Source organism: Chamaea fasciata, unplaced genomic scaffold (assembly GCF_029207755.1).
Source record: "Chamaea fasciata isolate MVZ Bird 193981 ecotype frontalis unplaced genomic scaffold, bChaFas1.0.hap1 SCAF_1, whole genome shotgun sequence".
NCBI lineage: Eukaryota > Metazoa > Chordata > Aves > Passeriformes > Sylviidae > Chamaea > Chamaea fasciata.
In genome coordinates, this window is record NW_027094086.1 from 46,604,473 (window position 1) to 46,628,604 (window position 24,132).

The 24,132-nt window shown below is 38.9% G+C and overlaps 1 protein-coding gene across 12 annotated transcripts in view; it reads left to right on the top strand.

Moving 5' to 3' along the window:
* Positions 1-24,132, top strand: part of ZNF521 (zinc finger protein 521) — a 231,397-nt gene that overhangs the window by 2,388 nt on the left and 204,877 nt on the right. For 5 of the 12 annotated variants that reach the window (XM_066182344.1, XM_066182333.1, XM_066182376.1 and 2 more), the window contains 3 exons: positions 15,558-15,620; positions 16,666-16,725; positions 22,254-22,433. In XM_066182344.1, coding sequence (XP_066038441.1) covers positions 15,558-15,620; positions 16,666-16,725; positions 22,254-22,433 — 303 coding nt within the window. Of the gene's footprint in view, positions 1-354; positions 525-7,522; positions 7,868-15,557; positions 15,621-16,665; positions 16,726-22,253; positions 22,434-24,132 lie in introns of those variants that run through there. The other 7 variants (XM_066182316.1, XM_066182370.1, XM_066182324.1 and 4 more) reach the window with 5 other exon arrangements.

Consider the following 24,132-nt stretch of genomic DNA (forward strand, 5'->3'; position numbering starts at 1 on the left):
CCTCGCCTAAATACATAGTTAAGGGGCGCGGGAGGGGGTGCGGGGGTGGTGCCGGGAGGAGCGCACCCCGCTAGCCTCAAGTCGCAGGGAGTCGTCCCGGACCCCCGGAGGAGGCGGGGGGAAAGCCCGGGACCCGGAGGAGGACAAAGGGCGGCTTGTGCGGCTGTGGAGGAGCCGGCCGCGTCCCGGCCCGGGCGCCCCCTCCTCCCCTGGCGGGCCCCTCGCCGCCGCCCCTCCGCCCGCCGCGGCGCGGAGCGTCTCCCGCCCGCCCGCGCATCCCGCGCCCCCCGAGGAGCGGGCAGCCCTCGGCCTCCCCCCCCCACCCCCCTGCTCCCCTTAGGAGCCGGTGGATACCCCTCGAGGAGCCGGGAGCCGCTCGGCGGGCAGGGGCTTCTCCCCGGCGGCGAGCGGGGAAGGCGGCCGAGGGTGGCTGTCACCTCAAATAAACATCTCTGGATGGGCGCGCTCCTCCCGGGCCGGTCTGTACAGTGCAGTGAAGTTGAATAAAGCCTGGGTGGCGTCAGGTCAGAACATCTATAAGTTGTCTACTTTTGGGGGGTAGGGGTGTGAAGGGGGGAAAAGGGGGCGAGGGGGAAAGGCCATCGGAGCTGAGAGCGATGGTGCGGCCCGTGGGGCTGCCAGCGGTGCAGGGGCGCAGGGCCCGACCAGCCCCGGCCGGGGAGGTGACCCGTGCCGCGCTGTGGCGGGCGGCAGGCCTCGTTTCCTTCCCGGCTGGGCTGGCGAACACGAGGAGTTAAGTGCCTGGAAACCAGCGCAGTTTCGTAGTTAGAGAGCAGGAGCGGGGTCTGCTTTTATGGACTTGCACAGGAGGACCTGGCAAAAAAAAAATGCGCTCCCTTCCCTTGAAACAACTCTTTCCAGGAGTTCCCCTTTCAAAGTCTTCTTGTTGACTTCAGTGAGCTTTAGAGCAGGCTTCAATTCTTTTTTTTTTTTTTCTTTTTTTCTTTTTTTTTTTTCTCTCCAGATACTTTAGAAGGGAATAAAGGGTGCCTTGAATTGACTGCTTTACCTGCTGCTGCCGTCTGTATCTAGTTTACCGAAGTTTGTGCAGTTCAGTGGTGCTTTTGTTTGGGATCTTGTGAAGAACAAACGAGCCGCTCTTCCCTTTACCTTTTAAAAATGATACCACAATGAAAGTTCTGTTGCTTGGGCACACGCTTATATTTCGAGCTTCCCAGGGAGGATTTATTTATGTGTGCATAAGAGTTTTAGAGGCAGTAGGAGAGCAACCAATTAGCTGTATTTGCAAAAAGATGCAGGAAAACTTTAACTGAGGGGTAGTCTTAGAGCTCCAAGTATTTAAGTGCAAAGGAATAAAGGTTTAGAATTAATTGGCAGCTAGAGGAAATTGTGCTCCTGTTAGGCGTTGGGTATGTTTCACTCGTGGTGATTTGTTACATGTGTTACAGAGAGAAGTTTTGTTTCAAATATCTTCCTATAAACATCGCGCTTTATTTAAAACAAAAGATACAGCTTCCATTTTATGTGGAGGTATGGGCTTTGCCTTTCTTATGCACCAGTTGCCTGAGAATACCTAAAATGAGAAAACAACAACATTGTATGTTTCAGATGGAGTAGCTTGGATCTGCTGACAATAAACTACTGACTTGAGAAAACCACTTAATGTTCAGGATGGAGATGACAGAGATTTCTTTGCAGAGTCTTATTTACTATTTTTTCAACTAAAACCAGGCAGTAAATCAATCATCGTCTGTAATTATTGCTGCAGTAATTACCTTTGGGGAGTAGGTTATCATTCTTGGTGGCCTTTGTTCAAATATATCTTTCATTTCCCCTGTTTTATTTTTCTTGAATCATGTCAGTTTTTGAGTGGATTAATAGTATTCTGAAAGCAGTCCGATTGTCAGATTTCTGAAAGGGCTAATAATGTGATTCATCTGAGGAGCTGAAAGATGCTTGCATAGACTAGCACTTAAATTCATGGATAAGAGTTTGCCCATCAATTATTACATCTTCATTTTTAGTGAACAAACAAAAGCTGTAAGTAATGTTGCAAGGAGAATTTCAACTGTACCTCCAGTGCAGCACTTATTTAAATTCCTGATTTCTTAAGTATTACTGATTTAGTCAGTACAAAATGTAGTTCTACAGATAAAAATAAACAGTATTTTAAATAGCTTATTTGAAAAACTATTCTTTGAATGTATGTAAATGAGTTATTTAAACTCATAAGCGCTGTTTTACATCTAAATAAAATATGAAGTTACACATTACATTTCCAATTTGTCATGTACTTAGGAACCCTTTCTGGGGGAAGATATAAGAGATATTTTTGATATGTCTGTCACTTTTGATAACTTAATTTGAAACTTATATCTTAGGGGAATACTGATACAAGGCAGGTAAATACATTAAAACAAAATGACAATTGAGTTTTTCATATTGATTGCATGAAACTAATGTTCATCTGAAATCGTGGGTGTTAAGAACTAGCTAATGACTAAATTTCTTATATTTCTTGAAAATTCAGGGGGTTTTTTTCAATTACCCTGGTTTCTGTTTACATTCCTTTTATATTTATTTCTTTCTATCCTTCCTTTTTTTTGTTGTTGTTTTTTTTTTTTTTTGGTTTTTTGGGGGGTTTTTTCCCCCCTCTTCCCTGTTTTGGTTTCTTGCCAACTTTAGTCTGACTGTCCCCCAGCACTTAGTGAAGATTGCATCTCAGGCTTGGACCTAGGAAAGAAAGTAGGCATGGCTAACATTAGATAAGCCCCTTATAATTTAAGAATAAAAATCTTCTTTCTGAGGAAAAAAAAAGATTTAATTATTTTCCATGACAAACACTGTCTCTTACAAATAGACTGCAGGTTTTCGGCAAAAAAAAAAAAAATCTCAGAAGGAGAGTAAATGACAACTCTCTGAGAAACTGTAATTTGATTATCTTATTTTACTTTAGGAAGGAGGAATTAAAGTTCAACTGTTTGGTATTTTAAGTTTGGTATTTTAAGAGGAAGGATTAGTTGCATCAAACTCATCAGTCCTGACCTGTATTTCATTCTACCGATTAATTTATCCCATTTTCTTGGCTAGTTTCTGGAAAAAAAAAATCTATTAAGTATCATTGACCTGATCAAAATCACCTAATGCATTTGGTGAGGAAGAGAGAGAGGAGAGCTGGAGAAAAGCAGGTGGGGAGAGAGGAGTCGGAGATATGATACTCGTGTACAAGCCCCAGAAGAGGCACTGTGCAAATGAAGGGTATCAAAGAAGGGCAATTGTAATGACTCCTTAAACTCCTGACATCCAGGGGCAGAGCCATTCCCTAAGTAAAACTATGGTAGAGACCCCTGTGATGAGAAAGCAAGGGAGGGGAGCAGAGCAGCTTCTTGTATCTTGTTTAACTTGGCCATTATGAGTTGTAAACCTTTTTTTGTGACTTGGCATGCTTTGGAGATATCACACTTGGGTTACTGACTGCCTGCCCCCCCCCCTCCTTCCTTTCTGGTTTATGGGGTTTTACTTTTAGGAGGGCTTGAGGTTTTTTTCTTTGCTCTTACTACCGGCTTTTGATGAGAAAGTTTGTTTAGGAAAAAAGTTACAAAAACATAGTCACTTGCAAAGAAAACTAGGTATTCTTTGTACAAAACTGAATGCAAATGTAGTTCTACTAAATGTTAAACACAGGTTTCTCTAAGCTAAAGCCAGGTAATATTCATTACTGCGTTCAAAGTCACCCATGAAAAATCACTGAAATGGTAGTTGTTAGATAAGCTATCACAAGGAAGCTAGTACAGCTCCACATGTTTAATAGAAGTGCTGATCTCTGATTTCTTATTGTGGGAAAAAAACCCAAACAACCTGTGGTTTTACTTCAAAGTAAATTTTTACTCAGTACAATTTTGTGTTCGACATGCAGAAATAAAATGACCAAATGTTAGTTCCTAGAAAGATGAGCAGGATGCATTTCTCAGTTGTATTTTACATACCCTGGCTTTGCTTAAAGAAGGCTTGTATCTTGAAATATATTGCCAAGCCCAGAGTGTCTCCTGAAGTTGTTCCCTGTTTTTGAGGAAACCTAGGTAATCTTTCCATCCTGGATGAATTTACAACTGCAGCTCAATTCATGCAGAGTATCGGTGCACTGAGCAAATGCATCTGTGTTTTAATGGGACCTGTTTCCTCAGCACAGATTTCAAGTGGAAGGATGTTTCTCATGCAGAGGTGCAGGTTATGTGGTGTAGTACCAAGGAAGGTAGAGTAGTGATGGATTAAAAGAAAAATGTTACTAACCAACAGCATTATTTCAGAGAGAATTTGACACTTGGATCCCCTTCCAACAGTAGCCTTTACATTTCTCTGTCAACTGTTTGAATGTTTGTTTGCAGCCCCAGCACTCCCTGGCTTCCAAATTGCATGGGTTAAACTCAAAAGTCATGAGATTGTCTGCTGATTAGACTATAATCAATCCACCATAAACAAAACCAGCAATTAGTATTGGCATTATTTCTGTGAACTTGTCTTAAAGTTTCAGTAGTATTGGTCCAAAGAACTTTTTCTGAAAGGGCTGTTTTCAGGAACTATATTGTTTTGGCATCATCATTTTATAGGGAGGGAACAAAAAATTCATGAGATTCCATTTGGCCTGAAAAACAAAAACATCTGTTTGATGCATGAGTAAATTGCTGGCTTCTATTTGGCTATCCAAAAAAGGGCAAAAATTAAGATACCGAACATAAAAGAGTATGTGGAAAAAAAAAAAAAGAAGAAATTACAAAGAGGATTTAAGATTAGCATCTTTTTATAATGCAGGCTATTTATAGTGTTCTCTTTTGGACTTGCCAAAACATGCCTTTGTGTATTAAAAAAAAAAAATCTGTAACAACAAAAACACCCCTAACTTTTAGTAATAATATTCATTGACTTTGGCAATGCATAGTGATATTGATGGTCTTGATTAGCTGTAGGATTACAGTAATGCTGCCCAGTCATTTCTGGGGCCAGCAGGAGTTATATTGACCATCATTGTCTGCTGCTTGGGGTTAGGCACCATTAGAAGTGAACATCTAAACAGCTACTAGTTGTACTGCTAGCTTCCACAAAGGTGAAATCCTGTGACAAAGAGAATATTAAGAGGTTTAGTAAGGCTGCTGATGTGTTTGGATTGGTTTGATTTTGTTTTCCTGAGCTGCTGTTAACTTGTGTAACAAGGGAAGCTGTCAGTATGGAGTCACTTATCTAACATGTGTAGGATAACATTATCCACCATGATCTAAGATCTCTTGAAAGGATTTATGTTGCTCTATAATTCATTCTGTCTAATTTACAGCTGGTTTAATAGCTCTCAATTCTTTGTTCTGAAACACGATTCAGTATTTTCAAACTTGCACATTTTGAAAAAGTATCTTCCTTCTGAATAACTGTGCATGAGGAAAAGATCCAGAAAAACTGTCAATATTTTTTGTGGACCATGTGGATTCAGATTCAGATTTTTTTCTGTATAAAAGAATTAAAATAAGATATTTGGAGGGGTTTTTTTTTAGATTGATTAAAATACAGTGTAAGTTCCTATACCTTAAGACAACCTCCTAGAATCTTTTCCTAGCCATATTTTACAGTTTCCTTTGCTTTCTGCAGGGATACCTGAGCTCAGAATCAGTCCCAGTTGGGGGTTGGGAAAATGCATTATTTCACTTAAATCAGAACTGTGGCATATATATGTACATATGTATGAATATTTCCCTGAAGGGACAACACACAGATCTACAAAGAATTTGGCCTGTTTTATTTGGTGCTGTGAAAATGTATATGTCTGTTTTCAAATACATTTTGCAGAGTGTTACTACAAAGCATTAAAGTTTTCCAGTTGCTGTCTTTATAAAAGTTGGACAGCACAAGAGAGGCTTTTAAATACTTTTAAATCATAATGTAACATTTGGCATAGGACTCTGACAAAAGATGGAGGTGCAAAGACCAAAAGAGGTGGTGAGGTTTGTTTTTCTTTTAAAATTAGACAACTTGGGTTCTATTTCACCTCAAGTATGAGTAATTATGCTAGTTTAGCAATTATTAGAGATGAAAGAAATTCTGTTAGATATGAGTCTCCTAAACTTCAGTAGCTTTAGTTTTAGCCAGGATAATGATCAAGGAGTAGTTAGCCATATGCCTAGGGACTATGCTATAGCAAAAAAGATAGGGCTGATCTTGGGGGTATCCTTATTACAACATGTTATAATTAACATTTTCATTCAGCCCTCCTACTTTCCAAAAAAATCTGCTTAATTTTCTTCTGTGCACACATTGGTAAGACTGCACAAAATTGCTCTCTTCCAATGAATTTTTGAACCAGGACAGTTGTGTTCCATATTTAAAATATTAGTTAACACTGGTCACAGTTTTTTTCCTCCCATTTCATGTTCCTTTAGTTTCAGAAACATTTTTTCTCCTCTATACTGTGTAATCATTAAGAAAAAAGATGTGGAAGATTATTGTTCCCCCTCCTTTTTAGGATTTAGTCTAGTATATACATGTCCTTCTGGGGTGTGCACGTTTGGGTTTTAGATTTTCCTTTAGCTAGGGTGATGCTGTTCAGGCCATACTGCAACTGTTCTTTGTACAGTTGAATCCATAGAATGTGTACTCGAAAGGGTTGTAGTCGGGTTGTTACCTACCAATTCTGCACAATTAAAGCCCAATGAGGTTTTAGAAATTTTGGGGGCTTGTTTTCATTGTGGTCCCCCTCCTTTTTTTTTTTTTTCCTAATTTTTTTTTTTTGGGTGTCATGGGAGTAAGGCAGAGGGGTGGTTTTTTCAGTGAATGATTCATCTGATACTTTCACTTTTAAATGTAGGTACAATTAGGTGCGGTTTTTCTTTGGAAGAGCAGGAATTCTAGTCCTTCAAGATTTCTATCTAATCTATCTAATCTATCTATCTATCTATCTATCTCTATCTCAGTGTAGTGACACTCCCCCCCCTTCTTTATTTAATGTGATATGGGCTTACTGTAGTTATTGAAAAATGCAATATCAGTAACTAGCTAGCCTTCTTACAAATTTGGCAGTGCTAGTCCTTAGTTAGACAGCTGGCTGAAGCAGAACACCTTTCTGTCCTGAGGAAAAATGGATGGGATGTTGATAGTGAGGATTCTCAGTGTTTTCCTTCTGCCCCGATTTTTGGAGAGCTTATTCTCTCATGCAAAGGCAACAACCTGGAGCATGAATTTTGTCCTTACCTAACACAAATGCAAAAACACTCTCCAGTTTCTTAGAGAGATGCTCAGTGTTCCACATAAATGTGGAAAAAGCTAGAGCACTTCTATGTCTGAATGTCCTGGTTGGCTGTAAAATACATGGCTTTTGTTTACAGTCCCTGAGACCTGCTGTACCCTTACTATTTTTATGTTGTGTTTTGCTGGAAAAATATATTTCAAACAATGATTTCCTTGATAATTGATTTTCTAGTTTCATTTTTCTGTTGTTCACTCTTTTGGTAACATATCAAGTTCAACTTCCATTATTGATTCATTCACATTTTGAAAGAAGCTTTAAAAACAAAAATAAAATACCTGCTCTGTTTCTGGACTGAAAGATGTGATGTAGTGAGGCAGTGTCCTTGGGAAGACCAGGCCGTGCTTTGATCAACAAAAACTTTCTCTGGCACTGAATTAGGATGGCTGGGGTTTTTTTTCCAGACAGAGTCAAGTGACTTTCTAACTTTTGACAGTGGCAGTAGGAAGGAGGAGGGGGTGGGGAAGTTAATTATTTTCCACCTCCAAAGAATACAATTGTGAGGAAGGAACTTTCTGATTCACTGGTTCCAGGACAACAGGATGTCAAGATCCATGCCTGATGTAAGGTTTTCACTCTGAAGATGGGAGGAGGAAATGGGTTTGTATTGGTCTCTGCATGCAACCACTGACTGGGAAGGGATTGAGTTACATGACTTATAAAGAGCTAGAGCACAGGAAGAGATTTGGTTTGCAATTTCTGGTGAATCTGTTGAGTAGGAGACCTGCTTGTCAGATGCAAATGTAAATGAATGAAGAAAAGTGAAAAATCTTTAAGGCTAGGTAAAAAAATAATTGAAAAAAGGGCTTGCAAGCTGCAAGATGTTTAGTGCTTAGATGCTGCTTAGTTTGTGGTTGCCTACTAGAATAGTCACCTTGCACCAAACTCTTGGTTTCTTTATATGGTTCACAGGTGCTTAGGGGTTTATGAATGTTGTTGAGTAGAAATTATTTTAAGGAGACAGTAGGAAAAACTTGGAAATATTAATGTGTCTTAGCTCCTCCCCTGTTCTAGGTATGGGCGTCTTAGTGCAACAGGGCATCTCATAGCAGTCACTTACCTGACTCAAGTTTTGGAGATAAAGATAAAAATAATTTCCTTCCAGGCTAGAAAGAATTGAGGTGGTGTGCTGCTGCTCTTCCTCTCTTCTTTACTGAAGAGGGAAAAATCTTTGCTCTGCTGGGATGTGAGAGGCAGGAGTTCTGTTTTGTGCTTTGTCTAAAGGTGTTTTATCTGTATCTCACAGGGAGGATATCAGTCATTACACAGCAGCATATTGTGTTATGAGTGTGAGCTTCCCTGTTATTTTTGTCAGTGGTGTTTGCCTTTTCAAAAGTCTAATTATTTGTTGGACAAGAAGGTGAGAAAGAGCATGAGACTCAGGGCTCCAATAGCTTGAGTACCATGAAGAAAAAGGGGAGACCAAGGTCCTGGTCTGCCAGGCACTTAATGCCACTTCCGATTAATTATTTCGGTGCAACTAGAATTGGAGTCCACTTATCCCACTTCCTGTGATGGTGCCCCAACCAAAAGGATAAAATATCATGCTAATTCCTGTTTCTAGTTCAGTGAATATTGTAGATGTAGTATGGTAGCTTCAACAGCAATGAATGAGTGCACTTCAAGTCTGAGGGTAAGTGTTCTTTGTTAGAAAGCTCACATCATGAGTACAGATCCTTCTGATGGAGGAGAAAGTTCAGCTGGTGGCACCCACAACCTGGGTGAGTGTTCTAACCAGTGGATGTGGGCAAGAGGGGAAAATGAAGATGTATTTCAACCCACATATTTTCTTCCAGTGTTTTATAGCAACCAGGGAAGGGTATATGAACTCTCAAGAACTGGCCCATAAGACAGCATCCAAACCCAGGGCAAGCAGGAGAATACTTAATCACCCACTATCCAGCTGTGATGGGGCTTCAGTCTGATTTCAACACTGAGGAAGCCTTGATGGTAAAACCACAGGTACTGCCTGACCTCAGTGGCATCTGAACAGAACTGCTGACAATTCAGATACAGCATCCCCTCAGTAGCTTTTTGGCTTCTAATTTCCTCTGTGGATATAGACCTGATTCCTGTTCTACATGATAGAATGTCATCTAGAATAGAACAGAGAGTCTGAGGGATCAAAAATTAACTTAAAAAACCCTAGTATACAATAGAAAGTTGAAAGGAGGTAGGTGTTTGGTTTGGTTTTTATTGACTCAGATAGATGTATGTCTTTAGGTAATAGAGCTAAAGCATGCAGCTGTATTTTGGTTTGGTATTGGAACAGTGTCAGACAGCCCAAAGTCCTCAATTTAAGTGTCCCATTTTAGGCACATAAATAAGTGATTTAACTTTCAGAGGCAAGGATCATCTACAGTAACCTTTACTGTAAGTTTTCGTAGCCCTTCTTTATATCACCTGTCTTCAGAGTTGTATAATGTTCGTTACTTTGAGATTCTGGGATCCATACATCAGTTTAATTCCAATTGCCCTCCCTTGCTGAGTCTAGACTTTTGTAGACAGTGTTTAATGAATTTCCTGTTTTCTAAGCACAGTTGAAAATACAGTCTGTAAAAGCACCAGGAATTCATATTTGTCATGTTGAGTAAGAAAGCTGAGGTGATACATAGCTTCAGGATACTGAGAACACATTCCAAATGTGTTCATGTTAAGTACTGGACTTGGTCATTAGGGTTAAAATTTATCTTAGCCTCCTAACTTCTGTCTCCCCCAAAATGGGCTGGCTGCCCACAGCAGCATTGTCAGGAATGGAGGTGGAGTACTCAAAGACCGGCAAGACAGCTGGAAGTCCTGACCCTGGTACTGAGAACTGACTCCCTCTAGCTTTGCTAATTCTCACCGTGGTCCTCAATTTGACTCTGAGATATATTATAATCTGTTATGTTGCATGATAGAGAATCTTAGGGATGACTGAAATTTACTTGAGGTTTATAAAAAGCTCTAAGATTCTTTGGAGAAAAGTACTTTTTAAAATATAACCTTATTAGTTTACTTAACAATAGAAATATGAGTATATTTATATACTCATATAAAAGGTTTAACCTTTTAAAAGGATGCATGGTTATGGAGGCAAAGTTAGAATTTCAGACAGGATTAATTAATCTATTACCTCAGATATCCTGAAAACTATATCCTCCCTCCCCCTACCCAGCTTTGGGGTTTAGAATTATCCCTCTGCTGCTGGAAAGAGCATCTTCTGCCTTTTCTGCACACAGCGTTATGTAAAACTGGACGTGTTGAGGCTGTCACATTTGGATACTGTCATCCTTGAGATCAAGGGTTGGAAGAATATCCAAAGGATTTCTTAAGCATAATTTCTTTCCACTTAAGTATATTTATTACTTTTATGTTTATGTGCTGCCTAGGAAAATACTTTATTTTAGCATAAGAATAATATTTTCCAACCACTGCAGTTTAATTGGGAACTCCTAATTCAGTCATTCTACACGAAGAACATTAGGGGAAAAAAAAAACAAGCTCAGTGTTGGGACAGACTAAAGAGAGGAGTGAAGAATATGAGTGCTATGAGGGACTTTGTCTTCTGGGAAAACTAAATGCAAGAGGAAAGAATGCTTTATATAACAGGAATCTTTTAAGGAAAATAATTTCCAATGTCAAGGGAACATTGTTACAATGCTAGTGGGAATAGAAATAGGAAAAGGGGTATGTCACAGCACACAGGAAAACAAATCAGCCATATAAATATTCATGCATATGATTAATTGGACTTTTGTAAAGTTGTGGCCACACACAGAATTGATTTTCAGTGGAGTTCTGTAGTGTGGATATTAGAAATGTTAGTATGCTAATACATTTCTTTTTCCAGTTCTTCTAACACTAAAGTCATCGGGAGGATATACATTTGACAGTCAAATTGGTAATCTGTCTAGTAGCTGATAGACGTGAGTTGATGCTAGGTGGAGCTGGTCAGAAAACAGTATTTGCTCAGTAGTTCTTAACTTTTATGAATGCCAGTTATCTAAAAGGCCATTATGAAGCATTCTGAAATGTTTGCTGAATTTCAGAAGTTACTCACTGAATTGCTGCTCTTATGTGCCACAGCCAGATGTGAAATCATGTGCTGGCATGTGTCAACCAGAAGGGTTTGAAAGGTGAGTCTCAGACACCAGTGGTACCTAGGGAGAGAAGAAAGCTGAGGAAGGTGTAGCCCTAGCAGGTGATTCATTGGCACATGATCCTGAATTTAATACTTCTCTGTAACTTCTTTAATTTCAATTTTGTATCCTGACTGAACCATTGTGGAGATGTATTTCCACAGCATGTTATTGCAAAGTGTGAAACATCTTCAGAATCCATTGACTTTAATAGAGCTAGAGGATACTCAACATCCCCTGCAACTGGCTCTTAAATTTGCCTTCTGCTACATGATTAATCTGTCTGCTCATACTTAATATCTACCTGTAGATGGTGGTAGTATGAATGTCCTCTTGGTTTTTATGTAGCCACGAGGAGAAGCAGAGAGATACTTCCAGAAATTACAGTCATTTGTAGATACTGAAATAATGGTACACACGTTTTATTTCTGTTCTATCTCAGTAACTCAGTAAATTGTGTATTGATTATGCTAATACAGCTAGTGTCTCTATTACTTGTCTGCAGAAATTATTCAAACATGTAGATTGAAGATGCACTTGGCAAAGTTACCATTGTAAGAAAAAGGCTTTTGTGCAAAGATGGCTTTACATTGAATTACTAATCATATGCTAATGGAAGTTTATAGATCAAGTATCGAATTGTACAAAATGTAAAGTGCAAGGTAAAAATATGTATTCTAAACTTCCTATCCTGACAGTCTTAGTTGCTACATTAGGTTTATTTTCACATTTCTCAAGGAATATGTTTTATGAAGGGATAAATCAATAGCAATCTATTTTTATAGTTTATTTTGGGATATGTAGCTTCTCCTGCTTTGTTTACCAAGCTGAAGAGAGTCTCAGGCATTTGGGGCAGTTATTTTTTTCTTTTTCAAAATTTATTGATCTACCTAGACTAGAAGAAAACAGACTTTTTTCAATTATCTTCTGCTTTTATTTTATTATGGTTTGTAATAGGTCAGAAACCATAGATCTTAGCCAGAGTTCTCCAAAAGGCTTCCCTTTCAGTGAAAGTGTAATTTTCTACATTTCTAATTTTATCTCTTTTCTGTACAAGTTTTTTTTCCAGGCATCAACCAGAAATGACTTTTGCTCTTCCTTAGGGTGCTAAATCTACAGATTAACTTTTCAGAGAAGGGGAATCCTGGGTACTCAGTAGAATATGAATGAGATTTTGCAAGCTAGAAAATCTGTATATATTTTGTAGCAACTTCAGAGAGTAATCTCTCTCCTTTATGGTCGAACCATGAGACCCACAGACAGACTAAGCAAAAGGGGTGACATCCTCTTTGATCAGCAGGTGTTGCTGTAGAGCAGTCAGGAGCTTAATTCTAAATTTAGGAGCTCTCCATCAAAATTCCCACAGGTTTTCCTCATTGATTGTCCTTGATGGTTCTACTTGATTCGTTGCTTTTTAAATTATTATTACTATTATTATTTTATTCTTTCTTTAAGAAGGAATAGTTAGTCTTAATTTTGACAGTCAGCAGCCTAAGCATGAGATGTGCTCTGAACTGAAACCAGGGTTTGCCTTGGACGCTGACTGTACCAAAACTGAAACATCTTAACCTTTCACATGGATACAGCTTCAGTTTAGAGATACTTTTTGGGGTTTTTTTCATTAAAATTTTAAAAACTGGTATCTGTCCAACCCACAGCTTTTATAATGGGAGATAGAACTGACATGTTGGATTTCTATTTTCCCTTACTGATATATTTTTTTAAAATTGCTCTCAAGAAGTGTGGTGCCACAGTTGTAGTGATCTAATCCTTTTTTGAAATTTTATTACTTGGAGTTCCTCTTTTTGTTTCTCAGAAGCTGTCTTGAGAAAACGGGGCTGTAGGAAATTGATCATTTGTTGTTTTAAGGAACAGAGGATTCAACTGGGAAATTTTACTACAGCTAACAAAACAGGTGACCTGTGGTCATAAACATGTAGTTGTAGGGACAAGGAATTTTGTTGCTTTCATGACAACATGTACCTAGAACTTCTGTTCAGCCGTAACATCACTTATTCATACTGGATTGATAATGTATTATTCTGCTTTCCTAAGGCTTCTCTTTCAGTGGTATTCTGGCTACATTACACAGAATTCATCTTACCTTATGCTAGGATGTGGTGGTATATGCTATAATGAAGGTGACATCTCTGTGTGCAATTACAGTCTTAGGGTATCAATAATTTTGACATTTGAATTAATAATAGTGCATACATGCTACTCTTCTATTTGCATATGACCCTTGTTCTTTTTTTTTGTTACATGCCATGGTCATACTAGAGAAAGGGTGTTGGTTAGCAAAATTTAAATCATCCCTTTGTATAGATTCTTTTTAAAAATTTTCCTCCTCTGAAAGAAAACATTGTAGTTAATGTTTAAGGGAGGTTAAGATTGGCTGCATTTCACGCTACCTTTCATAGTCAGCTGAGTTTAACAGTGGCCTGAGAGCTGAAATAGCACTGAAGTTTTCAGAATCTGTTCGTGAAAAAGTGTTAAATGCTAATGGAGAGCTTATCTGATGCTACTAGCTGTAGCCTACTTAATGTTAGGAATACCCTTGCAAGTTGGAGGAAGGAGCTAATTTAATGCAAAGGAAAATGAGATGCTATTTTGTAGGTGACTCCCTAATTCAGTGGGTTTTGTAGAATAGTTTTCTTTTTCTTTTTACCATATTTCCCCTTAAATGTGTTGGGTTGTTGTTTTTTTTTTTTTTTCCTGACAGATATGTCAGTCTAGTTGACTATTATTGGCAAATCTTTGTGCCATGGCCTGTTGTGATCTGCTTGTTTCTGTTGTGACTGAGAATCCTTAAAGGGATGAGCAAGGTTTAGAAAAATGCTAACCACAACACTACCTGCTTTTATACTTGTTTTCTTTTTTAAGTGCAATAGAGACATAGTGGTCAGCCTTTGCTGAAAGCAAACCTCAGCTCTCACAGAATTTTCAGATCCCAAAATATCAGGGAAGTTGTAAAATGCTTGTTTTCACAAGGCATACGCTGTCATGTTTTCATGGTACAAAATTGTGTATCTGGAAACAATTTGTTAAGCAGTATCCATGTTTATTTTTTCCATTTTAGGAGCTAAAAATGTTTGGTGTACCTCTCAGTCAGCAGTGTGAAGCTGAGTACATTTCACTGTGCAGTCATATCTCAGGAGCAGTGAGAGATTCTGGTACTGCAGCTGGTGGCAGTAGACACTGAGGACAGAACAGCAGAAAAAATTAACTCTTTCATTTTGGTTTACACTTAAAAGTAGCGATCTTGTTTACTTCTCAGCAGGTAACCACTTGGGAATCAGTTATTGAAAAGTTCATGTTTGAAGAGCTCAATTCCATCTTGAAACTTATGACAGAGTTCTTAAACTGCTTTTTTTTTTAACTGAGAAGGGACATTTGGTTGAGGACAGCAGATATGTCTACAGCCTCTAATAAGGCTGATCGGTAGGTAGTGATGATCAAAGTGAGTTTCCTCTTGAGGGATGGAAGAATGGACTCATTTTCAGTTTTAGAGCTTATTCTTAAGTACATTTTTTGGAAATACATCAGCAGCAGATGATGGACATAAATAGGGTCAGGTTGGGCTGCTGCAGGGGTTTCCCTAGGAATTTTGAAGGGGTCACAGTAGATCGTATCTTTTTTTTTTTTTAATTGTATGCTAATTTTATTCATTATTTTTCTTTCTTTATTAATGGAACTTACTGATCTGTGCTACCTTAGAGAAAAATCTTAAGCTTAGTTTGCGTTTGACCACGCGTTCCCCAAACCTCAGCTTTTCCTGAGCTTTTCCCACTGCTTTCTTTGTCTGACTGGTTTCCTTCAGCTGTGAGGATGCTGGGATGACTGCTTCAGTGTAACAAAGAAAATCGTACAGTATTATCACAGCTGAGGTACTGGTAACATCGTGGCTGCAAAACACAAGTTCAGCTCATAAATTAGCTCATAAAATCATATTTTGTGAAATACTGGACTGACTGCAGGGCTGGGGAAACTTTTGTCAGATCTCTGTAGATGAAAAGAGTTTGCTTGCTAGCCACAGCTCTGGGATGGAGATAGAGATTGTTTATAGAGTCCATCAGAGATTGTACTTGACTCTTTCTGATATATGCACTGTGTTACAAGTTTCTGGTGTTCTAAGAGTGTCCTTATGAAAACTGGTGTTTTTTTTCTAGAAACTCAGATTCTAGAAACAACCAGTTGTATGAAGCCTTGGGGTTGGCGGAGGAGGAAAAGAGGTACCTGTGGAGTGTGTATATGTATCTCTTCTTTTGCATATATGTCTAGATTTATATGTGACCCCTAAGTGTTGCACTCTCTTGTCCCAAGAACCAGGAAAAATACCTCAAATCTTTGGACTTTTAATTCAGTTGCATGATTATTTTTTGAGGTCTGAATTCTTGGGAGTGGAAATGCTGCAGAAGTGCAGTCTTTCCCCTTTCAGCTTTTTCCCCTGTGGAGGCACAATGAATTCTTTTCTCTCCGCTGTTCTCTAACTCAAAGAACTCGGTCTTTGGGAGAATAAAAAGGAAATGGTTCTGCCTTTTAGCTCTTCCCTTACTTTTGCTTTGGGAGAGTCAATCTTACTTAGGCGTCGTATCAGAACGCAAGAGAACAGCGCTCTCTAATTTTTCAAAGTAGCAGCAGAATGGCTCTTGTTAGGTTCACTCACCCAACAAGTTTTGAATAGTGAATCTGACAAGAATTGTATTGTTTTTAGTTCTACTGCTCTGGAAAGCTGTGAGCCAAGGGAAAGATGCTGGCATGGTATATACAGTAAAACAGCATGGGGTTAGTTCTCCTTTGCAAGGCTGTCTGCACTGCTGTTTGCTACTGAATATAGGATTATTACTATTTTTTAAAGCTTATGTATGAACTAGCACACACACCTCTCCCATCTGCCCGGAGAAGGCTTTCTCTTATCTGTGTGGAGCAAGCAGAATCTTAAAGCCCGTAATTGTTCTCTCATTAGATCTGTAATCAAATACAGTAAAGTGCATTGAAGACAAATATCCCAGAGGAAATTCGAATTGTTTTTTTAAGCCATGAAAAAGAATTGGTCACTCTGCTCTCAGATTTGTAGCTTCCATACAGCAATGTATTCTGTCTTGGTCTGGTCTACACTTTCGCACTTTGCAGTGCAGCTTTTCTTGCCCGTGTTGTGCAAGCATTGCTGGCTTTCAGAACTGAGGCTGGTGTAAAGATGCTTGAAACACTTCAGCTACCTACCTAACATCTTTTTTGTTTGTTTTGTTTTTGTTTTGTTTACTTTTTTTCTGACAGTAGAAGAAAATGAAACAGAGGACCATCAGGCAGGTGTGGGACACACAGCCGCACAGACTGGTAATGCTGAATTCCTTCATTAGTGCTTGCTTACCATTTGACAACAGTGTGAGGGATTTTTGTATCGTGGTGTTTTTCCAAAGCCTGCACTTTTCTTTCTCTGTTTCAGCTTAGAATGCATTCTTGGGGCTTGCAATGGAAAATATAGTTTCTCTCTCTGACAATTAGAAATTCTGCCTTTTGTAGGCTGACTGAAAGTGAGATGCTTCTAAAGAACAGCATGCTTTTCTTTTTTTCTTATTTCCTTTTTTGTTAAATTTAAGCCTTCTCTACATTCCCCACTTAACCACCCCCCCATGCCATTTCAGATAAACTTTATTATTAATTTCATTTAAACTATTTCCGTATTTCTAAAAAATGTGGATAGTGGTGATTTCTTTAAAGACTTTTTGTATCTTTTCTTGCCAGAGATTAACTAAGGGGTCTTTAATTTTAATAAGTAAGATTGGGTGGACAAAACTGTTGTTTGAGTCAGGATCACCGGGATACGTATTGTTAATAATCACGAAGAAATAATTGTTAATTCCCTAAAATAAATCTTCTTTATTCTCTGTCATGGTTCAGAGAATGCAAGAAATAATTTGTTTCTGTCTTTGGTACTGGTTTCACCAAATTTTATCTGAAGAGAAGGACTGACTCATCTGAATAGTCTTATTCATTGAGCTGAGGTCAGCTTTTGGAGGAAGGCTGGCTCCTTAAGGATATTCCTAGAAGGCTAGTCATGTCTGAATATGTGTAGGTAATCTGTTTGAGAACAGTTGGAATTCCTTCTCTTATGAAGGTGAAGAATACAGTTAATTTTTTCTCCAGCTTTATATTTCTGTGTATATCCTCTGGGTTTGTGTTTGGCGCCTTTCGTAGGTTCTAATGGCTTTGTGCATAAAGGAGATTGTTTGAAGAGAGTAAATAAAAGTGAGGGAGTTCTTTGCCTTTTTAATGGGAGATTTCTCAAACTCTTTTCAGCGTACATGTGTCACCATTTAGCTATCTGCAAATTCTTGAAAAAACCAAACTTATCCTGCTGTAGACACATGAAGTTGAAAAATCGGCAACTGCAAAACCAGAGATCAGTGTCAAGGAGTGGTGGCTATTCTGCATTTTTTTAAATAATTCTCAGTGGTTAAGTTGCATTGCTAGTTCTTTATTTACCATCATGTCCTTTGTTGTTCTCGGTTAATTTCTAGGCAGGATTTAACATTCTGTTTTTCTCCATAGCAAGAATGCAGTGCTGATATTAAAAACAAAAAGCCTGATAGAGCAAGGGGTAGAGAAGGCCTGGACTGTGTACACGCTGCCAGAAGTTTTTATAGTAATACTTTGTATCTAAGCTCTGGCTCTAACCATTAAATGTGCTTTTTATAGAGTACCAAGTTATAATGTAGTGCAGCTACGGCATATTAATCTTACTGCAGAGATTTAATGAGGCAGTTGTTTTGCGATGGACACTATTGGGAGCAGAGAGCGACAGAGTTTTACTTTACCACTGAGCTGAAGAAATATTCCTTGCCTGGTAATAATTATAACCACATGATCTAAGTTTTCCTTTCTTTTGCCAGCACTTTTCCATGCAGAAGTGGCTTGGAAGGAGGTCTACTGCAAGGCAGTGAAATGGATTGGAAAGGAGGCTGTTTTCTTGGTAGTTTGATGTTTTAGTTGGGATTATCTATGGATCCTTGCAGCATAGGCAGAAATATGTAAGATGAGTTTCAAGAATACAGACAGTCTTTGCCAGTCCACTGAGATGACTTTTAGATATTCATTACTTTTACTTGACTTTTATATGGGTTATAAAAAGTAAATGTGGTGAAACCTCATTTTTACATGGGCAGAATAGAATTTCTGCTGGTTGGCCTTAAACCGCTCCCATACTTGAAATTAATTGAAGTCCATGGGTTTATTGCCTCCAACACTTTTAAACCAATGCAATTTTTCATTTTCCCCGAAGTTGCAGTTTTATTAGACCAAGTTACAGCAATAACATCCCTTATGAGAAGGAGGAAGAAGGGAAGGGGAGAACCACCTGCCAGGGAACATAGTAATGTGAAAATCATGCTTCTTTTAATTTCCATTTATAAATAATGTTTACATAATCAGGAAGAGAAGACAACTGTTCTTTCTTTCAACTGTCCCTTAGTAGGCAGAATTTATTTCTCTTCCAAAAAAGCAACCTTCATTGATTTCTACACTAGATAATATCCAGTGGTATCTGAATGTGGAGAGGATGTGTGTGTATTGTTGCTGACGGGTATTGAAAAATTTCAGTTGGTGCATGGGCGGCCTCCAGAACAGGGTAGAGAAGCCTCTGGAAACCACAGTGGTATTTGCAGATGTTGGGAAAAGTAATTTTACTATGAACACCATTTTATTGAGGGAATTGTGCCTGTGATTGTTGCAGATACTGCAGAGAAAGAAATGTGGGAGATGAATGACATTTGCCTTGAAGCGTATATGTAAGCCTGAGCTTTGAACAAGAGGTTAAGGAGAAAGTACAGATGAATGCATATTGCATTTATAAAATATTTTATTCTAGTCTTCCAAAAGAGCTGCTCAAATAAGGCAGCTTATCCTCAATCTAAGTAACTATTTAAGGTTAGACTAGCTCTTGATGGAAGATATTTGTTGTTGCAACAGAGCAGCTATCTATTCACAAAACCTCCAAATGATATTTGCTCTCTTTAAATATCTTTTTATTTTGGTGGTGACATCTCTTCACAGAAGCAGATCACGGTGGAAATACATTCATTGAGAGGGGCTGAGACTGCCAGAACTCATTTCACAAAGCTGTCATAGGCTAAACTCGAACCTAGGTCCCAGAGGGTCCCACTTAAGTGTTGACCTAAAAACAAATGTGCCAGTTGGCTAGAGCATGTATTCTAAAGTTGCAGCAGAAGGGAATAAGCTTGACTGACTTCTGTCCCTGTAGAGTTTATATCTGCAAATGCAGAAGGAGAAGCAAAACATTATTAGTCTTAAAATGATTCTAATTTTAATAACTGGCCGCTAAGTATGAAGCTTTAAATTGAGTGATCCTTTAGGCTTTTTTTGCACTAAGGGGTGCATGTGTGCCTACATGTGTGTGTGTTGCCAAATTCCTGTAAAATGCAAGTGTTTCTGAATAGTGAGTCTCGAGAATTCCCTCCCCTCCCTTTTCTTTCCTTCAGCACTGTACTTAAACCAGAGTCAGACACTACCCTTATTTTAAAACAAACAGGTCTGTAAACTTTATGTGCAGCATTTAAATACTCATGTTAAAATTCAGACCTAGTGCCCACATTTCCCTGAGTGCTGTCAATTTTATGAGATGAAACTGGGAGCTTGAGCTGAACAACTAATAGTATGCAGCGTGCACATGCTGCCTTCCAACAAGTGTTTAATGATGTTGGGGTCAGTTTGCAGCAGTTAAGACAATTATTTCATTTTCTGAACTGTTTAGAATCTGGAGATCTCCTAGCTACTTTTATTAATCTTTCAAACTATTTTGGAAAATGATGCTGCAGTGGAAGTTCTTAGATTTAGAATATTCAATAATGGCTAAAATGCCATAAAGTCTTTTTATAATTAGCATACCTTTTTTGGTCAGTGAATTTGCAGGCTACTTTTCTACTTGGAAATAGCTGCCCAAGTGGAAATTTCCACTCTTGAAAGAACCTTGTGGATGTAATTTGTCATGTAAGGACTCAGTGTATAGACAGGGCTTTTGCCCAGCAAATATATTTTTGCTTTCAGAATGTGTTTTTTATTTTTAAAAATTAATCTGTTTTCTCTCTGTAATATAATTCCCTTAAAAAATAAACACTGCCCTTTACCCCTGTCAAAGAAATTCCTCGGTTTTGATCACAAGCCACATGGCATGAGAAAGACTTCCTGACATGGGTCATTTCCAGTTTCTGCTTGCGGGTCCATCTGTGTTTGCACTGTTGAAGGGCAGGGTGCAGCAGTGTGGACCAAAGGATACAGAGGGATGATGAGAGCTCTGGACCTTGGTTGTGGGCAGCAAGAAATACGGGAATGGCTCTGCCCAGATGACTGTAGGGTGCTGAGAGCAGATGAGAGTGGTTTAAAGTGGAATTGCCTTCCTGCTTCTCCTCACACACCACCCCACCCCCAATATGAATGTAGCACTGGCGTGGTTTGGTTTCTCTTTTTCCAAGGAGTTGCGGCAATTCTAATCAATTTCAGGTCTGGATAAGGTGTGTTCACAGATACCACCTCTTTGTTCCCCTGGCCAGGGAGCCTACGCCTGGTTACTCACCTGCTTGGCTAAAGAGTGTAACATCTTAAAATATACTTGCACAATCTTCTGTTATTATGTGAGTTTGTCCTTGTTTTTTAAAATGACTTATTTCAGTCTCAGCTCTCTCAAATATCCAAAATGAAAGATGAGGCAGCCAAAGCAGAAAAGGGGAAAGTGGTAAAACACTTGCATTCCTTTTGCTGGAATGTGCACAACTGTTTCTCTTCTGCGTTTCACTTGTACTGTGGTTCCCAAGGAAAAACAAAGTTAACTGCCAGCTTGCTCTGTTAGGGAAGACAGATCGGTTTATTTCTGTCTTTGAAGGAAGCTTTTAGTAAAATGGGCAAAAAGTCAGGAGTGGCTAAAGCTACTGTGTTCCTCCTCAGACGAGGAAGAAAAGTTCTAGGGTACACATTATCTCACTAAGCTGGTCATCTGCAGAAGTGAGACAGTGCAGCGAGCTGTGTCTCTGCACACGTGGGTAGGTGGTGAGGCTGCATGTTTCTTCCAGTTAGAAGCTTCAGTTGGGCTTAGGACTGCTGATCTGAGGCTGGAGCTATCCTGCTATCCCCAAATGCCTGTTAATATGTCAAACAGATGAAGCTTTCTTTGTGCACTCTATAGCTTTTATACTAGAGTAGTTAGTTTCCAGTTTCCCATGATCTGGCAAACATAGGAACTTGATGAGCATTGTCTTTAACTCACACACAAGTTCAGAGCATGAGTACCATTTTGACCCAGAGTATAAGCTTTCCAGGGCTTTGTTTGTGTCAAATAGTGTGGTGATGGAGTATTGGAGTGGGTTGTAAAATCAAGATTAATTTCATGTTTATGTAAATCAAATTTGTTAGTCTCTTAATTCTTGTAATTTCCTGTGAAACACTGTAGTTAACAGTGAAAAGAAGTTCCTGCACACTCATTGATTTGATTTTTCTTTTCATTGAAAAACTAATTGCATAGGTGGTTTATCCTTTCTTACGATGATCAAAGCAGCTTCAATAGCTGCGATAAAATTGACAAACCTAACACTGAAGCATGGAAGAATAGGTCAAGTGAGAAATGGAGCTACATTTGTGGGAGTAGAAGGGAAATTTGCTTTTCGTTGAGATTAGAAGAAAAAAAAAAAAGAAAAAAGCCTCTTTTGCTTATTTAGCAATAAATTCTACAGTGTGCTGCATGCTCATGCCAAATAGCTTTCTTCTCATCATTAGTACAACAACCTGTTTTGTTTTTTTTTTCTTCTTGAATGTTCTCTTCTTACACGCCTGACATCACAGTCTTGATTTTCTTTCAGACCCGAACTGTAAACTAGAAGACAAGGCAGAAGATGGAGATGTGCTAGACTGTAAGAAAAGGCCGGATGAAGGGGAGGAGTTAGAAGAAGAAGCTGTGCACAGCTGTGACAGCTGCCTCCAGGTGTTTGAGTCACTGAGCGATATCACAGAACACAAGATTAATCAATGTCAACTGACAGGTAAACAATACTTATCACTTTGTGGCTTTGTGCACTGCTCTATTTCTGATTCCCGTCCTCTGCTTCTGATACCCCTCCTTTTTCAGTTATTTTATTCCTGCACTTGAATGTTTGGTTGAGACCATTACAAACAGATTTTGGGACAGGATTATACTGTAAATATAACATTGTAAATTTCCTTAATAGCAAAGGATATATGAGTGCTGTGTGTGTTTTCTAGATTCATACTGTACAGCTTTCCATGCTTTGCTTCTACGTGTATTTTGCTAGGTCATTTGTGAATGCAGAGGGCATTTTTAAGTGGGACTTAAGTGGCATAATGTCACATAATGAATGAATTTGCACAATGGCCTGTTGCAGATCTGAGCTGGATGTTGTGTTACTCTAATCTGTTAGCTACAAATGACTGTACAGTAATCAGTAACTGAAAGTTGAGAGGAATTAAGGAAATTGTTAGAGGGGAAAATAAGATCTCAGCTTCAGTGAATGGGCAGAACTGAGTCCTGATCAGATACTACTGAATTGAGTAGAGCTGGGTGAATGGACCTGTCTAACACCTAGATCATCTTTGAAATTATTGTAGACAGCCCCCTTACTGAGAAAATCATGTGAAATCTGCTGAATTTAAATTTAGTAAGTTTTTTGAAGGTACACACTGTAGGTCCAAACAGGCTCCATGTCAAGAGAAAGGCACTTATATTTTTAATTAGACAGTGTTTTACTTTTAGCCTGTACAGTGTAAAGTGTACTTACTGTGTAGTGGAGTTTTGTTAAAAACCTTTCTTTGTTATGACTTTTTAAGTAATAAAATTCCATTTCCATTTGGGAATGCTTTTAGAAAAAAAGCATGTCTTTGTGTGCTTATGTTTGGAGAGCTTCCTGCGTTTTGGTTCCAGTAGGTCCATAGGCTAAGCCCTGTCAGAACGAGACATAAAAGTCAGTAGCACTACCACTCTTGAGGATGAAGAGTGAAAAGATGATGAGGAGAAGAGGAATAGGTGGTCAGGAGGAGAAGAAATATTAAGGAAGTAATGTGGATCTGTCAAATGATTTTAATCCTCACTTCAAATTACGAAAGATGAAAATCTGCTGCAGCAAGAAGTGTTTACTTTTATTAATATACTGCTTTGCCTTTTCTTGCCTGTAAAATGTATTTCTGACCTGAGATACAATCAATTCAATCATTTTCTAATCACTCCTACAAACTTCCAGAACTTATTTTTCTACAGTGCTCATGATTTCTGGCAGTGTGGATATTCTCTCTTGACTTGAAATAACTTAAGCATTTTTCTCTCCTTTTCTTCATGCTTCTCTTCTTTCTTTTGCTCTTTCTGTGATGAAAAATTAGTGGCTTAATATGTCTCTTCCTTTCCTCTCCAAGAAAGCACTCACCCTGCCTGAGTCCCTTGGCTCTCCCCTTCACTGTCTCAGATCCCATTTATTCATCCCTGTGGGTTTTTTACCTTGTTCCCATACACGTGTCTCTTCTTTCTGGTTAGTTAGTTGCTGCTCCCTTCTACCAAGTGTTTTCTCTGCTTTAAATCTGCAAGCAGAATGCACTGAACAGTGCTTGTGTGGTTGGGTTAAGAAACTGAAGATATGCAGGTGAGGGGAGCAGAAAATAGGAAGAATCCTGGACCACTGCTCCTGAACACAGTAGTTCTTTCTGAGAGCTGTGTTGCTAAATGAGAGTGAAAAT